The sequence below is a fragment of the Pelmatolapia mariae genome, linkage group LG16_19 (assembly GCF_036321145.2).
Source record: "Pelmatolapia mariae isolate MD_Pm_ZW linkage group LG16_19, Pm_UMD_F_2, whole genome shotgun sequence".
Taxonomy (NCBI): Eukaryota; Metazoa; Chordata; class Actinopteri; order Cichliformes; family Cichlidae; genus Pelmatolapia; species Pelmatolapia mariae.
In genome coordinates this window covers 31,817,592-31,838,843 of record NC_086241.1, presented here as the reverse complement: position 1 = coordinate 31,838,843, position 21,252 = coordinate 31,817,592, and the positions used below count along the sequence as shown (strand labels likewise).

The following is a 21,252-nucleotide window of genomic DNA, read 5'->3' as shown; positions in this document are numbered from 1 at the left end:
CTTTCATTGTATGACTTCAAGAGCAATTGGTTAGAAGGCTGACAATAACTGATAGCTATATTTGAACCAGACCATGGGCAGCAATCTCTTCTGCTCTACTTCCTCGGAGTGCTTCCTGGTCAGGAAGGAGAAACAGGACGAAAGACGGAAACAAGGAGAGGACACAAAGCAGAGGGTTTGACTGATACCTCCTAGTCTTCTAATACTTGGAAAATGTGTGGAAGGAAGGAAGCAGCCCAATGATAAACAGGAAGAACTTCTGCCCCTAAGACAATAACATATCCTGTGGCCCATCCACACACACTCACAAAGAAGCGCAGTGGACATTTCACAGTAACCTGCATGTTCAAATAGCCGGCCTGCCTGTGTACTTTCAACAGGTACACTGATTTATTATTAAAGAAGTTGCCACAGTCTGAAGATTAGGACCTAAGCAGCTCAGCCTGGTGTAAGAGGTGGAATATCACAGGAGGAAAAGTTGCTCCAAGCACTTTTAGCACTAATCCCTGAGTTTATTTATGACAGGAAACTTGATTTGCGTCAGCAGGCTTTTTTTTTTCCATTAGCTATGTCTCTGGTCCACTGTGGTGCAATGACTGCAATACCCACAAGGTGGCAACATTAAAATCATGAGTACAAAAATCTATGCCTTTAAGGCATCTTTGTTGTTCTTAAACTTGCCTAAATTATAGAGATAGCTGTGTTTCCTTCTCTCAGTAGAGAAAAGAGTGAGGAAATATGTTTTTACACCGACCACTGCTGACTTATTTTCTTAAATCAACCCGAAAACAATATGTGTCAGCTACAAGAACAATGCAAGCTGGAAGACTTGCACAGTGGACATGCAAAGCTGGGCAGGTTAAGTTCTTTGGAACTAGCCTTTTATGAAATGTAGCAGGCCAAGTAAGTGAATGGTTGGAAGTACCTCACAAATGTAGAAGGGGAACAGGCCAAAAAGCAGCAGAAACACTTACATGACACTGCTTCCAGTTCCTTAGTGTCCTCATCTTTCTCACTGTCTCTGTTCTCGTCCTCGCTGTCCTTCTCCAGAGGGGATGGAAGCTCTGGGTCCTCCGTATGGGCATTCTGCTCATCAACCACTAAACAGGGCATAAATGGGTTGGCCATAACACAATAAGTTGCATGTAATAACCGCATGTTTTTGTTTCAAAAACATTTTGATAATTCCATTCATCATCACGAGGCAGAATCCTTATCCTGTAACTCAGTACACGTACCTCTCTCTGCCTGTTCTATGACCTGTCGAACCGCTTTCTTCAGACTGTTGGCCCTGAGCATCAACTGCTCCCTGCTTTTGAACAGCTGGTGCGGCGAACCTCCTGCCACTCCTTTCTCCGTCTCCTCCTCCTCCAGTTTCTCCTTCAGCTCTGTCAGGCTCTCTTCACTGGCCTCCTCCTCCTCCTCTTCCTCCTCCTCCTGTTCCTCCTCTACAATAGGTGGAGTGGAGAGGGGGAGCGGAGGTAGAGCTTCGCACTCTGTGTTGAGGGTCTGGAGGAGGGAGTCCAGTTTCTCATTGAGGATGGCACACTGGAGGGCACAGAGGAAGAGACACTTAAGGACCAGATGGAGTGCTGCAGCAGCATTCACAGGACAGTGAATTAGCAGAAATTTAATATATATGGAGTTGGCTTTCAGCACAAGCAGATAATGGATGTTTACTGCATTGTTTTTGAGGCTTACTTTGAGAGACATAGAGTCGCACTCCTCAGCATTCTCAGTGCTTTTCTCATACGCCTTCCCCACTTTGGCAACAAAATCCTTCACTGTCTCACACAGAATTCTAAGAAACGGGGAGAAAACATAAGTTCTTCCTGACATAATGTAATCTGAGAAAAGCGAATTATTTACCTCCTTTTGTATCTTTTTACATACTTCATTTACTATTTTCACTATATGGAAATATAATTTATTTTTCACAAAAGTAAATTTTTGGCATAGCTTCATCTCTCTGTTCTCCTCTTTGTTCTTTATTCTAGAATGTGGCACATGGCTGCCCCTCCCTGAGCCTGTTAAAAGGATGTTCTTGCTTCCCACTGTTGCCAACTGCTGCTCATAGCGGTTCTTTCTTACTATAAAAAAAACACCTTGAGAAAACTATTGTTGTAGAGTTGTGCTTTATAAATACATTTTTATTCCAGCCAAAAACAAAAGGTTGATTACTTATGTGAAGAGAGGGGCACATTGGTTATTTGTGACTAGGACAAAATCAATACAAAAACAGTTGCTTAAATGTACTTTTGACAAATGTGTCCCCAAATGGACTGCTCACATATTTAAAAATGTCAGAATTATTAGTGTGATTGCTGGAGCAGCTGCAATAATGCTGCAGCAATTACAATGCAATATCACCACGACATGCACATCATAGTTTTTAGCCTGTAGTTGATTACATTGCTGTTTGGGTTGATTTTAGACTTCTTATTCTGGGTAACACTTACTTGGCAGAGGAGATGACCACAGAGTGCTGCTCAGAGTTGAGGATCTTTGTGAGGTGAGTAGCTACTGAGTCTTCATAGGTTGAAATGTGAAACTGTTGAGAAAACAATGAAACTGTTTATTTCTATTCAGAAAACAACTGTTAAACGCAATCTTATAGGCACTACAGTTAATAAGGTATAGGTGCTAAAATGATTATTTGCCCAGGTTTAAACTGGAGGTAAGGTGAACATGAATTCAAAATGTCAGGTGCTATTCCCTGCAACTACCTCCTCCCCACGTCTGTCTGTCTGGAATCCCCTGCTGGCTTTTATTGGGTCTACTGATGCGTGTAAATATCTGTCAACTCCTGTGAGTACCTGGCAGTCGTCAGCTCCCTCAGGCGTGGTAGGGCAGCTGTGTTTGGGTGGGATCTTAATCTCGTAGGTCATGATGCTCCAGCGGTCCAACATCTTGGTGCTGGCCCTCTCTAGCTTCTCCAGAATCTGAGGCAGCTGGGTGTCATCGTCACATGACGGGCCCCAGCCAAGCACTCGCGCCAGATCATTGCCGGTGCCCAAGGGCAACACCCCCAGCTGGCACTGAAAGGCAGGCACAGGGTTTATTTGGCATCAGTGTCTGCTACACTCAAAATGAGCTGTTTGTCTGTACATTCCTGCCCGTGCATGTGGAATGACTTTGTGTCTTTATGTGAGCTTGCTCAGAGCAAAGGCAAAAAGCGCAATTGGAACACTGGCCAAAGACAAATTATCGTCTGTGTACTTGTTCTGGAAAGCTGTATGTTTAAAAAGACTTTCTATCCAATATGTTTATGATAGTTTGTGATTATCATTCATTTTCAGTAGAAGAGAAACAAATCCTAATAGTGTTTTCATTGTCATTGTCAAAATAACACTTATGTTACTGTGCACTACTTGTTTGTGTAGATTGAGTTTGTCAATCTCTGAGAGGACCCATCCCACGCTGCCATCGCCTCCGCACACCAAGATTCGGAAGTTGTCAAACTTCTGAAACAGGCGCAAACTGGAAAAAACACAACACAGCCACTCATGTACTTATTCTGTAGGATCAGCTTTCAACTAAAGCCTAATAACAAAACCGGTGCACTTTGATATTTATGGATATTTACGGCAGATTTGTTTGCAAGTGTTTTCCTCACCCAAGGTGTGGCCCACCGTTGACCAGGTCAAAGACTTGAGCTGGGTTCAGAAGCTGCTTGAAGCGCCGTAGGAACTTCACTCCCTGGTTGTCGCCACTTTTGGAGTTGACAAAGACCAGGAGGGGACTGGCACATGACGGGGGACAGGTGGCCTTCCAGAAGCCTGAGGAGTCATGGCAGCAGTAAGAACAACAAAAGTCAACATGGCTCTGTTCCACCAGACTGGAAGCAGTGAAATTTACATGGAAAAAGAACTTAAATTACTGTTTTATTGCTGTTTTAATTTAAATTTTTTTGTGTATAGAGTGTCCAAAGTGGAGAAGGAGTCACATAGCAGATCTGGCTAATCAATCTTTTTTGCTCAGTTCTACGCCAGGTCTACAGGTCCTTCTCAAAAAATTAGCATATTGTGATAAAGTTCATTATTTCCTGTAATGTACTGATAAACATTAGACTTTCATATATTTTAGATTCATTACACACAACTGAAGTAGTTCAAGCCTTTCATTGTTTTAATATTGATGATTTTGGCATACATAACTCATGAAAACCCAAAATTCCTATCTCAAAAAATTAGCATATTTCATCCGACCAATAAAGAAAAGTGTTTTTAATACAAAAAAAGTCAACCTTCAAATAATTATGTTCAGTTATGCACTCAATACTTGGTCGGGAATCCTTTTGCAGAAATGACTGCTTCAATCCGGCGTGGCATGGAGGCAATCAGCCTGTGGCACTGCTGAGGTGTTATGGAGGCCCAGGATGCTTCGATAGCGGCCTTAAGCTCATCCAGAGTGTTGGGTCTTGCGTCTCTCAACTTTCTCCTCACAATATCCCACAGATTCTCTATGGGGTTCAGGTCAGGAGAGTTGGCAGGCCAATTGAGCACAGTAATACCATGGTCGGTAAACCATTTACCAGTGGTTTTGGCACTGTGAGCAGGTGCCAGGTCGTGCTGAAAAATGAAATCTTCATCTCCATAAAGCTTTTCAGCAGATGGAAGCATGAAGTGTTCCAAAATCTCCTGATAGCTAGCTGCATTGACCCTGCCCTTGATAAAACACAGTGGACCAACACCGGCAGCTGACATGGCACCCCAGACCATCACTGACTGTGGGTACTTGACACTGGACTTCAGGCATTTTGGCATTTCCCTCTCCCTAGTCTTCCTCCAGACTCTGGCACCTTGATTTCCGAATGACATGCAAAATTGCTTTCATCCGAAAAAAGTACTTTGGACCACTGAGCAACAGTCCAGTGCTGCTTCTCTGTAGCCCAGGTCAGGCGCTTCTGCCGCTGTTTCTGGTTCAAAAGTGGCTTGACCTGGGGAATGCGGCACCTGTAGCCCATTTCCTGCACACGTCTGTACACTATGGCTCTGGGTGTTTCTACTCCAGACTCAGTCCACTTCTTCCGCAGGTCCCCCAAGGTCTGGAATCGGTTCTTCTCCACAATCTTCCTCAGGGTCCGGTCACCTCTTCTCGTTGTGCAGCGTTTTCTGCCACACTTTTTCCTTCCCACAGACTTCCCACTGAGGTGCCTTGATACAGCACTCTGGGAACAGCCTATTCGTTCAGAAATTTCTTTCTGTGTCTTACCCTCTTGCTTGGGGGTGTCAATGATGGCCTTCTGGACAGCAGTCAGGTCGGCAGTCTTACCCATGATTGCGGTTTTGAGTAATGAATCAGGCTGGGAGTTTTTAAAAGCCTCAGGAATCTTTTGCAGGTGTTTAGAGTTAATTCGTTGATTCAGATGGTTAGGTTAATAGCTCGTTTAGAGAACCTTTTCATGATATGCTAATTTTTTGAGACAGGAATTTTGGGTTTTCATGAGTTATGTATGCCAAAATCATCAATATTAAAACAATGAAAGGCTTGAACTACTTCAGTTGTGTGTAATGAATCTAAAATATATGAAAGTCTAATGTTTATCAGTACATTACAGGAAATAATGAACTTTATCACAATATGCTAATTGTTTGAGAAGGACCTGTATAAACGGGATTTCCTCTTATGGCCACTTGAGTTTATTGCCCACTTTTAAATGCACAACTTTCCAGCACTAAAAAAACACATTTTCACAACCTGGTAAGAAAAACATTTTTGGTGTCTATGGTTAGCTTCAACCTCGATATCAACTCTATACTGAATTTCCCAGAGGAACCCACCTGAGGGATTAATAAAGTTTTATCTAATCTAATCTAATCTAATCTAATATTATTATAAAAGTAATATATCACCTGTTCGATTTTTGTAAGCACTTTAAGATTAGGGGTGTTGCCGTGTGTCAACACAAGCTGACTGGTGTCTGCTCCACTAACTGAGGTCACTGCAGTGGAGCGCTTGATTTTTTTGCAGTTGACACCTTTTTGAGCAATATAATGTTACTGTCTTACTGATAATAGGCTCTACTGTGTGACGTAGCCCATCTAAGAAGCCTATGCTTCCATTTTGGTGCGCAACATTCTAGAATTTGGTCTGATTTGTTATTTAGCATTAATTACTTAGCACAGTCTGATAACCAAGCATGCCAGCTAGTTGATAATCCAGCACTGTATGCTAACATTAGGGAATCAAAATACAGACTCCACCAAAAAATGTTGATGTCATGATTGCTATCTGCTGTAGTGTAACCAGTTGCGGCAGATGGCTGCCCCTCCCTGATCCTGCTTCAGACAGAGGTTTCTTCCTGTTAAGAAGGAGTTTTTCCTTCCCCCTGTCACCAAGTGCTTCCTTGTTTTTTTTAGCATTTTCATCTAATTCAAATTGAATTGGATTGAAGAAAAAAAAATCAGGTAAAACCTTTGATTTGTGCTACTAGAATGTTTAAATAAAACTGACTTAACTTGATGCTTTAGTGTTTTAAATATCTTACCATGTTATGACTTAAACTTGAGCAGCAGTGCTAGATACAGCAGGTGTGAGCCAGCTCTGTCATCTCTAAACAGCCTCATCAAACTCCTGTGTGTGTGTGTGTGTGTGTGACACCAAGCATAATAATGCATAGGACGGGCTTAACACATGCCACAAACACGTGTTTTGCTGTGCAGTAGAGGACAAAACACATATACATACTCTGGTCTCGGGGAGGTAATGCAACTACCAGCTGTAATCTGAACACTGCCTCTGTGGTGAAAGCTTTGCGCATTTTAAGGCTTCAACCTTAAATATATGGGAATACCATCTCTGGCAGCATGGACACATTCGTCCTTCTTCATATCTTTCTCATTCTCTTTAATCTCTTCCTCTACAATCTTTTGATTTATCGTCCTTTCTGGGTCACTCTCTTTGTGACTGTTTCTGTAAAGGATGAACAGAGGGAGAGCACATGAAAGTGGAGGAGAGAGGAAGGACAAGCAGGGAGTCACGATACTCTGGCACGTGCTACAGTCAGCCCCCCCAGCCAATTACAACCAAACTCCCCCTCTTTTCAGCCAGTGTTTGAGCAGAGGGGATCCTGGCACGTGCCGAGATGACGGCGAGAGAAGGACAGAAAGAGAGCAAGAAAGAGAAAGAGGGAGAGAGACAGAGAGAGAGAGAGAGAGAGAGCCTAACGAAGCATATATCTCCCCTTTTGTTAGCCCTCTCCCTTTCTCTGCTTGTATCTTACTCTCGCCCTCCTTTCATCTGGACTCTGTCCTCCTGTTCTCTGTCTCTCCTCCATCCATCTACCAATTAGCAGATGCCGGCTTTTCACAGACTGATTCGCCTGTGTTTACTGTATATAGGTGTCTGTTTGTGTGTGTGTGTATGTGTGTGTGTGTGTGTGAGAGAGAGAAAGACAGATCCAGCCACTGGCTTCAGCAACAGTAATCTAATCCCACATGCTAATCTGAGTCTGCCTCTCAGGTGCTGATCTCCATCTAAAACGGGTTTAAGCACTGGCAAACACATAATCACGCACACACACACACACACACACACACACACACACACACACACACACACACACACACACACACCACACACACACACACACACACACACACACACACACACACACACACACACACACACCTGTATAAAGTCTGCCTTTATGTTGAGATCATGAATAGAGTCTGAGGGTATTTTGAAGCCTCTTGCATAGTTGTATCATTATCAAATTGGGTTTTTATCACATGCACACATCTTGTGAGAGGATCTATTTTAAGAAACGTGTGTTTCAAACTGTCACATGGGTCTATTTTTAACCACCTCACTATATGAGAAACAGGCAGTGTCATGATCCTGTATTAACACTCTATACTGAACTCCATATAAAAAGAAATGGAAGGGAGAATTTATAGTAAAAGTTTGTCATTTTTGTGTATTCTATGTCTCAGTAATTTAATATATAAAAGGGAGGCACTCTTGAGTAAATCAGAATGTGAGACATAAATGTTGATAACTTGTGAATAAAACCTAAACATTTCCTGCTGCATACAGTTTATGTTTTGGGTCTGCTCTTTTTTTTAAAAGTGCTCTCATCTCCTTGCCATCCATGGGTTTTTACAGAATATATGAACTTTGTACATTTGTTGGAGCGATAAAGCACACACACAATAATGAAGAGTTTAGTAGTGATGGTTTGAAAAGAACAGTTTAACAAAAAACATAATAATTTTACACTGTCATTCATTTAACACCGTCTAGTCAAATAGCCGTATATACATGATTGAACCACTTATGCCGCAGTTTAATAAACTTGCTTTGGGTCTGTTTGGTGCTAAGATCAGAGGGGAAAATAATTTTATAATTTTTTCTTTCTTCAGAGAAGAAGGTATTGAGAAAAGGAAAGTGTCAGTGGCTGTGTCCCTGAGTGGATGCTGACTAAACCAAAATGAATCATCCTCCCTGCCACTATCTTTTCATACGATAGAGCAAAAGGTCAAAGTTCAATGGGAAGTCATCAGCTGACCAAATAAGAGCAAAAGCTCATGAATTCACCTCTGAAAACTAATGACTACTTACAGGTGCAACCTCTGACCCTCAGAGTGAGTCAGCACGATTGCACGGCTGATCACGTGTGTGTTGCCTACCATCTGAGTCAATGCTGTTGAGAGCAGTAGGGGGGATGATGGAGACTTTGCATTGACCTAGGGGACACTTGCGTGGATATAAGTCCATGCAGGCTGTGTGCACCTAAAAGAACAACACCAAATACAGGGAATTAAAACTCTAAGCAGATTTTAGATATAAGATTATTGATTTTTCCTCTAATAAAGAAATAAAACAACTATGGTATAAAATTCCTTGTGGGTGTCATAATTTAAAAGAAACACATTGAATGATACAGGTTGCCTGTCTTCTACATGTCAGATTTAACATCTGTTAATGGATTTAAAACACTCTAAAAATAAGTCTTTCTGTAAATGCTCTGATATTTACAACAATCTTAGAAACTGTATACAATATATACATATACATATATATAGAAATCAAATAATATAGAACAACTAAATAAAAATGGGCTGAGTTTGCAATTCCAAAACCTAAGCTACAAAAGCTATTAAGAGTAGAAGTCTATATATAAATATCTGTATACACACCAATCAGTCAAAACATTATGACCACTTCCAGGTGAAGTGAATAACACTGATTATCTCTTCATCATGGCACCTTTTAGTGGCTGGGATGTATTAGAGAGCAACATTTTGTTCTCAGAGCTGATGTGTTAGAAGTAGGAAAAATGGCCAAGGATCATTGATGCACGTAGGAAGCAAAGGCTGGCTCATGTGTTCCGATCCGACAGACGAGTTGCTGTAGCTCAAACTGTCGAAAAAGTTAATGCTGCCAGGCAGCGTGAGGCTTTGGGCAAAGTTCTTCTGAGAAACCTTGGGTCCTGCCTTCCATGTGGATGTTACTTTGACACGTGCACCTGGGGTGGCTGTAGCTCAGGAGGTAGATCTTGATGCATTCTCAATCATCCAGGTAAGTAAATCTCCAAAGGTTGATTCTGTTCATCTGGACGTAGCGTTTTCAGTGGGAGAAACATTTCGTCACTCATCCAAGTGACTTCTTCAGCAACACTATATCATGGTCATAATGGTAATAATGTTATACCTGATCATGGTAAATATGCAGAATTTGTAAACAAAGGAAAAGAGTTTTGTACTGGAAACTGGTTTGCAGGCTCTGATAGCATTTGGGTAAAGTCCTTCTGAAGTGTAAAAAGAGGGACTGTATTTCCCAAAATACAATCTTAAAACCATCAGATATTGTTATTAAGGTTTTTATGACCTTTTGTAATTCATCTGTATTCATCAACCAGATATTTATTGTCTGCAATAAAGAAAGCCAGGAGTAACTGACAGCTGCCCCCAGAGGATGACTACAAGTTGAGTTCCCAGATTGTTCCAGCTGGCTCTCCAGATTTCTCAGATTCCAATCATTCACGAGTTTGTGGTGAGTGCCAGGACAAGCCCAAGTGCTGCGATCAGCCCAGTGAAAAAGGAAACCTCCAAACCTCCCATGTCCATGCTTGGATCAGAGCCTTGGCACGACAACAGGGAACCTACATAAAATTAACCAGATGGTTTTAATGTTATGTGCGATTGATGCATGTGACAGATGCCTTACCATAGCTTTGCACCAGAGGCAGCGCCAATCCTGCAGTCTCAGTACGCTGCCACACGTCTTATCACACACAGCACACTTGGCACTGACAGGCAGGTTGCCTTCCAACCACTGGTGAGGCATTGCAATCTGTAGGTTTCAAACACACACACACAAAATTAAAAATGGTTAATAATGTCGGCTTCCGTTCACTTGAACTAGGAGAGTTTTCTATATTGACTCCCACATTATATTTTAGAAACTCTTTGCAGAAAACCAGGCTGAGGAAATTCTCAAGCAGCTCAAAATCTTATTCAAAAATTACATGAACTTTCTGCCTTTCAAAGAAGACTGCTTTTGAACAAACTTACCCCATCCTCATCTTCAATGATATCCTTCCCTATGGAGGCCAGGGTGGTCCATTTACAATTGTTGGTGGCTCTGACAGCACAGCGTTTGTGCGCTTTGAATTTGCACACTGTAAAACACAAATATCACACCTGAGTCTGACAATGGTTTCCACCTTTCAACTGTCACTTTGATGATTATGACAGTTATTTATGAATCAAACAGTGATCCAGATAATCTTCCTCCAAAGACTTTAAAGAAATAAACCATTTATTTCTAGCCAATTTAAGATGTCAGTTTGAAAGGTCTCTAGTCACATTTTTTTCTAATTTGATTACATTTTTAGAACTTTTATTGTCATTGTACACTTGCTTGCACAGTCAAATTAGGTAGCAAGACCACAAAGGTGCGAAAGTAAAGAAAACAATATACAAGAAAAGAAAGAGAAAAAATATAAGAATACTATGTACACTATATACACGTTGTTTGGGTTGCAGGAAGCATTGTGGGGGTGTGTACAAGGGCATCGTAATAAAATACAATAAATAATAATAGGGTGGAAGGGCTATGGTTGTTAAGGATAAGGATGGAAATTGCACATCTGCCCAAATATTGCACAGGAACAAAAAAAATGGCAGCAACATAATATGAATTATTTTTCTTGACTGAAAACACAAATGAAGACCTCAGAAACAGACACACCCAGTGTTTTAATAAATTAGTCCAAATGAGAGGCCTACTGTGTGTGTAAATTCTCAAAAAAGTTCTCAAAACACTGTTCATCGTGAGCCATATTAGCCTAGTTTACAACCTGACGTTTGCATTTCAAACTGCAGATTGGAGCAAGGGATTGACCTGGCAACCTTCTGGCTGGTACATGACCTGTTCTACCTCCTGCAGCACCCTATGTGAGACCAAACTATTCAACTCATGAACTTGACTACCTCCATTTTGCAGGTAGTTTGCAAGAGAGTCATGCTAGGTGTTGTCTGTCTCCATTGTCTGTGCTAAATTAAGCTAAGAGAGTATTAGAGTGCTATCAATCCTCCTATCAAATACCTAACTATTCAACTGAAACGTCAGACGCTTCTTGATTTAAGAAGTAATGTAGTAGTTAGAGAACAATGATTTTTAGCAGTGTTACATTGCTAACCTTACTTTCACTATGCATTTACTGTTTACCAGAAAATCAAGAAAATGAAGGCTGAAAAAAGCAACCAAAACTGGAAGAGGACAGCATTTTTTTCCTAGACTATTGGAGAGATTGGGTAGTTCTCCCAGGTTAATCAAATGCTGCATGGTTCAGCAATGGGAATGATTGTGGAAGGTCTACCGGGCAAACGAAATGTTGCTAGTGTCAAAGGAGGTAAAGAGTGATCGAAACAGAAAGAAAAAAAAGAAGGAACCTTGAATGGACATTCACTTAACAAAGAGAGCTCTGGAGCTTCACAGGGCTTAAGCCTGGTAAGATTTTTGTTACTTGATCAGTGTAAACACAGAGCTACAAGTAGGTGTGGTGATGGAGGGATCTTACATCATTTTTACTAAAGATGATCAGTGCTGACAAAGTCATTGTACAACTTTAACATCCAGTCCATCAAGCTTTAGTCCATATAAATGAGAAGCAGAAGCATGGACTTGAATGTGTTTAATGCTGGCTGCTTTGAACAGGAATGAAGAGTGAAGTGTAAATACAACATAAATGTTTCTTAAGAAACAGTATAGCGGCACAGACAGACGGAGACTGCTCTCGACTTTTTCTCCTGTAAAGATGAGGCACTTAGCGGACTCATGAATAATGTCTGCGATATGGGGAGCTTTGCTTCCAGCTACCCCACCTTGTTGTCCTCTCTCTCTCTAAACACGCAAAACCTCGTCATTAGGCATGCCACACAGATACACTACAAACTGAGCCAAAGTCATATCCGGGAGCAACAATCAATGTTTCAATCTCGTCTACCACTAAATGCTGTTAGAGAGCATTAGTAGGACGTTAAGAGAATTCTCAGGACATAATACCACTGCCTGTTAATGGCCATACACAGAGCCGTCATACAAACCAGACTAGAAGAAAACATTGTCTCAGACTGTGAGTGTCTGTGTGAGGGTGAAATACAGACGGAAAGGCAAACTGCTTTTACGGTTTGTGTGTGTGTTTATGGGTAGGTAGCACAAATCAATCCCCACTGACTGTCCTGTGCAGGAAATCGAAGGGAAATTTAAGCCACGCTGATTGCTGTGAAACTGTTTGGCAGGCTGCCCTCAAAGTTTAATAAAGACTGCCTTCTATGATAGCCTCTCTATTTTCTTGTCTCCCACTCTCTCCCATTCTCACATACTGGTTCTCATATTCTCATGGGTGATCCTCCCATTCTCACTGTCGCTGCTGACAATGAAAGTATTTTGAAATAACTCCAATGAATTAGCCATTCTGCAGAACATACAGGAACATGTAGGCATGCTTAGCACACATTTAAATAATGTGTGCCAAACATCACATTTTAAAAAATGCAACGATTTGGTTAAAACAATGCCCTTTTATAGCTAAATGTCTTTGAAATCTTTTTAATCTTCAGTGCTTATCCAGCTATGGTTGTCAGGGTGGAGCATGTCCCTGCAGATAAGTTCCTTACAGTAAAATTCCCTAGCCAATCAGCAGGTGCTAACCACTCCAACTCTGTGCTAAAGATGTGTGAACACAGTAACAACTGTTGTAACATGCACACCTGAATGGTACGGCTATGTCAAAGCTAGATAAAGCCCTGTGTTATCACAAAAGTTATGACATAGTTTATTTGTGCAGTAAATTGAATAATTTACCACAAATTTTCTACTCTTACTGAGGACTCAAAAGACTTTGACACTTTGACACCACATTTGTCCATTGACAGACATTCATTTTTACAGCTTTGTACCTATCACACACACACTTCCACACATTCACTAAAATTGGACTGTGGACAACTTGGGGTTCAACATCTTATCCAAGGACACCAGAGATCAAACCACTGACTTTCCAGGTTGTAGATCTACCTCCTGAGCCACAGGTGCTTTACAACTGCTTTGTATCACCAAAACATATACAAATTCCAGCAGTATTGTCCAAAACTCTTGAACAACCCCTCATTTCTTTCTATTTTGCTTTCAAGAAGGGAGACCTTAACTGTGGTCTTGAGCAAGACAGCTGGAACAGCTACGACCTTAATTGCATCATTGGAAGGAATTGGATGGATGGGTGGATGTATCTTGGATAATAGCTCTCCAGGCTTTCTGAAGGTCTTTCAAAGTGTTTCTTTTAATATTGGCTGCTTTTTCTCTTATTTTCAGTCCACTCATTTTACATGACCACTTTCAGAGGAATGTTGTTTTGATTGTTATGCCACTTAACACTGTCCCATGAATCGCTCAAGCATAAAAAAGGCGTCTAACACAGTGTATGAGCCAGTGTTGTGTCTACACATACAATTTAGCGAAGAACTAATTTGAAGTTGTATCTTATCTTATCCAAATTCAACAGTGAAAAGCATGACTTATTTTGCATTTATGATAGCAGCTGCTAGGAGTGTTCATTTACTTGGAATGACAGAGGCATGGCTGGATGGTTCCAAGCTGTGTGCACGGTGCTAAAACTTTAGCTCTGTTGTCTCACTCTGAGTTATCTAACTCAGAAAGGTGAAGTGAAAGTTATTACTGAGTTGATGACAACACAGTGTTATCCTAACAAAATATAAAGAAATAAGGTTGTGGATCTACTTCAGTACTTACAATCGTTTTGCACGTGAGCAGACAATAAAAAAATATATGAAATCTTTTATTGATATGTTAAAAAGTGGGATACACTTAGCGGATGAGATTCAAGACTGCATGAGAGTTTGATATAAACAGAACATGTTGGGCTGATTATAACTGACTCTTATACCGATCTACTAATCTTAAGCTGTACTTTTTATGGTAACTGAAAATTTTTTTGTTGACTTGGTCACAAAGACATATTTACCACTTATCCAATTCAGGGTTACAGGGGGGCTGGAGACTACTCTAGCTGTCACTGGACAAGAGGCATGATACATCCTAGACAGGTCACCAGTCTACTGTAGGGCTAACACACAGAGACAGACAACAATCACATTTACACCTACAACCAATTCAGAATCACCAGTTAACCTAATATGCGTCCATTTGGACTGTGGGAGGAAGCCAGAATAACCGGAGGAAACTCATGCATGCACAGGGAGAACATTTACACTCTACAATGCATCATGAATGGATCATCACCATGAACTGCCCCAACTACCTGGTTTAGTCAAACCCAAGACCTTCTCGCTGTGAGAAAATGGCACTAGCCAGTGTAGTGTGCTGTCTAGCTAATTTTAAAAATTAAAATAAACATATAAGCATTTTTTATGCCATTACTGTATATCCATATGTAACTTTCACTTTGCTTCATGGTGATTTAGCCCAAAAAACAATGTCCATGAATGTCTGCCTGTAGGTACCTTGTGCCCAATGGAAGGCTTCTCTCAGTGATGTATAATGAAAACCCCATAATCTCAATGCACCTTTCTATTGTTGCTTGTCTATGCGTGGCGCAAAATAAGCCGATTCAAATGACAACCATTAGATACTGCTCTAATGATTTGGTCTTTCTCTCTATGTCTCTCTCTTTTGCCTTCTGCTCTGGAAATGAGAGGATAATGAGCACTGAGTGGAGAGGCTCTCACTGCCTCCACACGTATACAGCAAACCCAGCGCACATGTAGGCACACACACGGGACTGAGTTACACATGCACATGCTCACAGGGGAACATTAGCAAAATTAGAGTGAGAGGATATGCAGATGGTGCTCATTATGGCCTGCTGCCTGTCAATAACACTTTACACCAGCTAAAAGAAAGTACAAAAAAGAAAAAAAAAATAGTGTCAGCCCCCCATGTCAAACACCTTCCTCATAACACCCCACTTCTCTGTTCTTTCACACATGAGGTGAGGAGATATGGTGTCATTCATGATCCTTTAACAGTTTTTTCCCTGTTAAGGGCAATTGGAGGCAAGTGAAATGCTATTTTTAAAAAATGCAGTCTAAGTCAACGCTTATCTAATGCGCAATATGGCATAAAAGCATATGAATACAGGGTGACATGCATTCATATGCTGGCTGTGAGCTTGATGGGCATCCCACTCCACAACCCAGTGCATTTCAAAGACTCTTGCTGGCTCAGGTATATCCAATCTGCTGCACTTGGGCAGACACAAGAAAAGACTTTTCTCACTTCAGTGACTCACCAGTCCTTACGTAAAATAGCAATATAGCCTTCCCAAAGTGCCTATAGACCTGCCAACTCACAGGCTTTGCTTCCAAAGCAAAATCATCTGTTGCAATACTATAGGGTGTCTGATCTTAAAAGAGTGGCTATTTGAAGTAGGAGCCAGGAAAGAGAGTTATGTAAGAAAACACTATGTGTCTAAAAACAAATTCTTCACAAGATAATTCAGCGTCATTTCAACCTGCCTCATTCTCATTAAAGAAGACTTAATGTGCCCATTTCCATCTCTATCATGATATGCTTAGACTCTACTAGACTAGCTTTGTGTGCTTCAGAATTCAAACCGATCTTTATTTGTCCTATGCTGGGTCTTGATGCGAGTTGATCCTTTGTGTGGTTTTAGCTTCCTTGCCTGTTCCACATGAGACGACCATATTAGGAGTAACCACTCTCACCGACATGACACAGACACAAGTTAAAAAACATTTTTAAAAAAGCAATCTGAAGCCTGAGCTTTAGTTTCACAGGGATTACTTAGCACATATGCTCACATTATTATTTGATATAGATATAGTGAAGCACAGACTTACACAAAACAGTTCATGTTAGGGCAACTACCATGAGCTCCCTTCTGTTAAAAAAAGGATTATTACTCTACCTGGAGATACTTGCCAGCTGACCTAAAAATCACCGTAATTACACCTAAGTCCATGGTGACTGAAATGTAGGACGAGACATGGAATGTCCACGTCAATCTGAGAGGAAAAGCAGCCAAATTTACATCTGGTGTGTTGGGATGGGCAGAGTTCTGGAATCTTTTTGATCATACGTCACATATTTGTTTACTCTGTGAGGCTGCGGTTAGCTCTCCAATCAGTGTAGGTGTTTGTGTTGGAGAAGTAAAAGGCATTTTAAGACATTTTAAGTGTTACATATGTGCCAATTTTTGCGACCTTTTTTGCAACCTAAAAAAACAAAAAAAACAACAACAAAAACAAGTACCAAGGTCTTTAGTGACCTCATAGCTGTTGAGAGCCATGCAGTTAGCAGCAGTGCAGCGGTTCTTTGGAAGTTTGGATGGATGTCATACCTCCTACACCAACAATTTTCTTCATTTTCTGCAGTAGTTTGTGGCACGAGTGAAAAGCTTAGATGACAAATTTTTTCCCTGTTGTCTCTCTGTCCTCCTCTCTCTTGTTTGCACTCTTGCCATCTTCTGAAGCTTTTAGTGCACTTAGGCTAACACTGTGTTACTGTCAACTCAGTACTAACTTAACATTATATCACTTCACCTTTTTGTTGTTAGATAGCTCCACTGCACAGGACCTATCATTTGTGTGAGGAGATGCACTTACAGTGAGAACAGGGACAGGAGAAACTAGCGGACTGCAAATGGAGTATTGAGTAGTCTATGCATTCTTGAAGCTAGTGCCAAAAATCTTTTGATTTTTCATCCAGTGATGACAAAAACATGTTGCCTTACCCCAAATTTAAAGTGAAATACATGAAATAATGATCCTTTTTGAGTTTCACACGTGTGATAGTAAGCATATGTAGCTTTGAGTGTGTTTGTACTCACCTTCACAGGAGAGGCCGTGAGATGTGACCCCAGACAAACTATCCTTACAAACATTGCAAAAGGTGGGCCGTGCATGGGAGCAGGCGTACCAGTTGTGCATCCCTGAGAAATGTTCCACATTAAACTGTGCTGTCTGGCAAAGGAGAGGTGAAAACAGCAGTCACATGTCACAAATGTAAGCATGATCAAAAAGAAAAAAACATTGAATATTGATTTACAGGCACACAATTGATACTCGACTCCTTTGTGGTGTACTAGCTTTCTTTTAGAATAACTATTATTCATTTTCCCCTAACGCCATAACATTAGTTAGGAAAGTGCCTGGTATAAGAAAAGAGCCTCCGCAGGAGAGAGAGAGCCTCCACTTCCTTAGAGTTGTTAGAGTGACGACTGCTCAGCGGTTTTACAAAAAGCTACACACCCAGGTCAGATGAACTGGATGCCTCTACACATTAGTATATGGAGAGGTCCTACTGTGGAGCCACAGTGTAGTGTACCCATGTGGGTGTTGCGTCTGCAGTAGTTGGCGCAGTCCTGGATATAATTGGTTTTTCGCAAGTACAACTGTAACAGGTGCTTAAAAACTGGGGCACTTGCATTCTTTAACAGTGTCACATAAAAGGATACGGCAATTAAATGCTGCTGTGTGGACATATTGGCAGGAGTGCGCATGCTTGTGTGTCTGTGTGTGTGCGTGTGTTTGTGTGAACATGTGTGTTCCCTGTGTTGTGTGAGCTCTGGGGTTGCTGCTGCACTGCAGTGCAGTAAGGGGGTGAGGGATGGGGTCTTATATAAGATTTTCCTCTCAAATCAAAGGCATTAAAATGCAGCACAGCTTTCTTCCTGTGCTCGCCACATCACCTCGCTGTCAGTGCACAGCCAGGATTTACAGTCTTCTTAACATATTCTGTTGACAGTGGAATACGCTGAGCAGTTATGATCAGTTTTGATGCTGGTAACATGTTTTCTAGATTCTTCAAGAAATACTGGCTTGAAGTGAAAAAAAAAAAAAGCTTTCAAATAGGCATCTACCGAGTATGTTCTGTGTTAGAAAGTCATAAGGAGAAAAAACACTTGGGAGAATAGGATGTGCCAATACAGTTTTTCTTACTGTTACTCTGCCCAGTGTCGAACATGTGACTACATGCGGGTGAAGGCGTGCTTATGCATGTGCTGCAGCCCTATCTAAACTCCATATTTCTATGTATCCCATCCCCAAAACTGCCAAACAAACACCCCCCCCCCCCCCTCCACACACACACACACTTTAATCTGTTGAACTGGACCTTACCTCGTAATGCTCTCTGGACTGGACGGACTTGAGCGAGCTGATCCAGTCCTCCATCTCTTTCCTGTTCTCAGCACAGAGGATGAGCCTACGGAACGGAGTGATCACCTGGAGGCAAAGGGGGGAGGAGGTACGAGAGAGTGAGACAGATACTGTGGCTAAACAGCGAGAGAGCGCAAGAGAAACAGAGCTTAATGTTTCCAGCTCTTTCCTCTTCAGCCTGCGGTACCTCTGAGTGGAGAACAACCGGCTCTGTCTTTAAGAGAGAGCAAAGATGTGAAGCCCCCCTCCCTCTTTCTCTCTCTCCTTCGCTCTCTCTCTCTCTTACATACATACACTCTCTTTGTCTCTCATTAACTCTAGCTCACTCACACCTTCTTCAGTTAAGTCTCTTCCCAGCTCTTCATGCTGCTTTGAGGCAGATATGTGCTGACAGGCAAAGCGCCTCAGTAAAGGCAAAGAGCCTCTCTCTCTCCCGTTGCCTCCTCCTCTCTCATCCTCTACTTGTGAGCATGTGTGTGTGTGTGTGTGTTTAAAGGACAGTGCCTGTAGATAACCCTACAGACAAACAGCACCCTTTCAACAGCCCATCACTTATTTATGCTCACTCATCTCTTCCTTCTCTCCATTTCTTTCCAAGTCATTGTTTTCCCACAGTGTGTTATCTTGATTTACATTAGTGAGAGGAGAGAGTTTAAATACAGGCACTGCTCACACACACATACACAAGATAATCTCACAGCACTAAAACTACTACAACCACTAGCTTTCTATCTGCAAGAAATGCTGCAAGAAATGCTTCGTCTAAAGCAGGTCACTAAATACAAATGCCATATTTTAAGTGGACTGTATTACCAAATGAGTCATTAAAACCATTTAATTCATTTATTGAGCTATCCAGTCTGCTTTTTGGACAAGTGTGGAAAACAAAGTGTAAAAATAAAGAGCTAATTTTGAAATACATTCTACAGAGAAGCTGCTTGTGAAATCTGTAGACTGTATATATAAGATGGTCATAGCCACAATAACTTCAAAATTGGCACAGCATTACTTGTCTGATACTGCCTCTAGTTAAATGTTTTATTCATTGTTATCTTTGATTTTTAAAACCAACTGTGACAAACAAGCAATACTAGTGCATCATTAGTAGGAACTTATTACTCACAAGGTATCTCTATCCTAAAGCTTTTCACTCTAAATGGGCCCATAATTCACAAAGTGAATATGAAGCTATGTTGAAAGAGACAGAAAACTAGCAACTAAAATTACAAATCACCAAGAAAGAGGTCACAGACTGAGACAACTGGGCTTCCGATTCCGATTGCATTGGAAGGATTTAGGTTTAAATGACTTTCATGTTGGCTTCACATGCTTTTAAAGAGCTTGGGAATCATAACGCCAACAGGTAACAAGGAGGAAAACACACTAACAAATGGTGAAACAAAACATCCAAATGACCTGGGAGATTAACAACACAATAGGACACAGACAGATGCTAAACAATTAGACTAAGGAGTGTTATTAGGAAGGATTGATCCATATAAACACAAAGAATGGTCACTTTAGTTTTAGGAGCTCTTGCTCTTGTTCCCCAACATTTTCTCAGAAACAGTTTGTGGTGAATTCCGAATTGTGGTGAATTTAGTATATACAAAGTATATACAAAGTATATACAAGGTGTCTTTACACCTTGTATATACTTTGTTTTACTTCATATTTAATACTTTACTGTGTAGCATAATGTTTTGCTATGTAATAATATCCTGACATGCTCTACCTTGTAGTTAAACTGTACTGTGAATCTGAAAAATAATTTTTTTTTAGATGTGAAAATAATTTTGTCTTTTATGATGTTTCAATGCAACACTTTGTGTTCTTGCAGCAGGTGCAGGATCTCTGTTGATACTAGTCAGAGGGAACAACAATGTCTTCTGTGTCCGAGGTATATCAGATGCCGAAGTGGTATCCAGTCATGATCACGCTGTTGCATTTCAGAAGCTGTTTAAAAAAAACCCCCAAACCCACAAGATTTTCTTTGCTTCTAGCTATGCTCATGTGTATCAGCAAAGTATCTGCTGTCATCACGCAACATATATTTTGAAATTTTATTGAAGGTGATGTTTTTCCTTCATCCAGCTGCTACCCAGACCAAGCTCCATGTTGCTGCTTCCGGTCTAGAAAGAGCTCCATACCGTTTCGGTCATACATACAGCAGATGAGCTTCAATGCCCACAACTTAACTTTCAAACCCAGAGGCAGCATCTACCTCTGTCAATTATTTTATCAGCTCAGACTTGTGTGAACAATAGTCCAATGATGTATTCCGTATACAGTTAAGGACCTTAAGTCAGTGAAATCTATATGTGAGGAAATACTAGCCTCTAAACAAAAGATCATTGACACAGATGTTATATAAGGAGGAGACAAGGCACTTAAGGAATTCTAAACAGAAATCTACTGGAGACTAACTTTGACCAAAACAGTGCAGACATAATTAATCTCTTTTTGATATACATATACAATTCTGTGCACTTATATTTTGCAATCACATACTGTAAAAATGCAGAAATGGAAATCAGGAACATAAATAAAGGTCTGCATCTCCGCGGTGTCTTTATCTTCT

The 21,252-nt window shown here is 41.0% G+C and overlaps 1 protein-coding gene across 15 annotated transcripts in view; it reads right to left on the bottom strand.

Moving 5' to 3' along the window:
• dgkh (diacylglycerol kinase, eta) overlaps window positions 1-21,252 on the bottom strand; it is a 108,307-nt gene that overhangs the window by 48,085 nt on the left and 38,970 nt on the right. For 13 of the 15 annotated variants that reach the window (XR_010096454.1, XR_010096455.1, XM_063496762.2 and 10 more), the window contains 12 exons: window positions 18,633-18,737; window positions 17,342-17,474; window positions 10,521-10,627; window positions 10,174-10,299; window positions 8,634-8,736; window positions 3,617-3,779; window positions 3,372-3,480; window positions 2,817-3,038; window positions 2,460-2,551; window positions 1,702-1,801; window positions 1,239-1,548; window positions 975-1,100 (listed from right to left, as the gene is read on the bottom strand). Coding sequence is in view for 13 of the 15 variants with exons in the window: in XM_063496762.2 (XP_063352832.1) it covers window positions 975-1,100; window positions 1,239-1,548; window positions 1,702-1,801; window positions 2,460-2,551; window positions 2,817-3,038; window positions 3,372-3,480; window positions 3,617-3,779; window positions 8,634-8,736; window positions 10,174-10,299; window positions 10,521-10,627; window positions 17,342-17,474; window positions 18,633-18,737 (1,696 nt within the window). In the remaining 2 variants the exon portion in view is untranslated. The other 2 variants (XM_063496765.1, XM_063496763.1) reach the window with 2 other exon arrangements.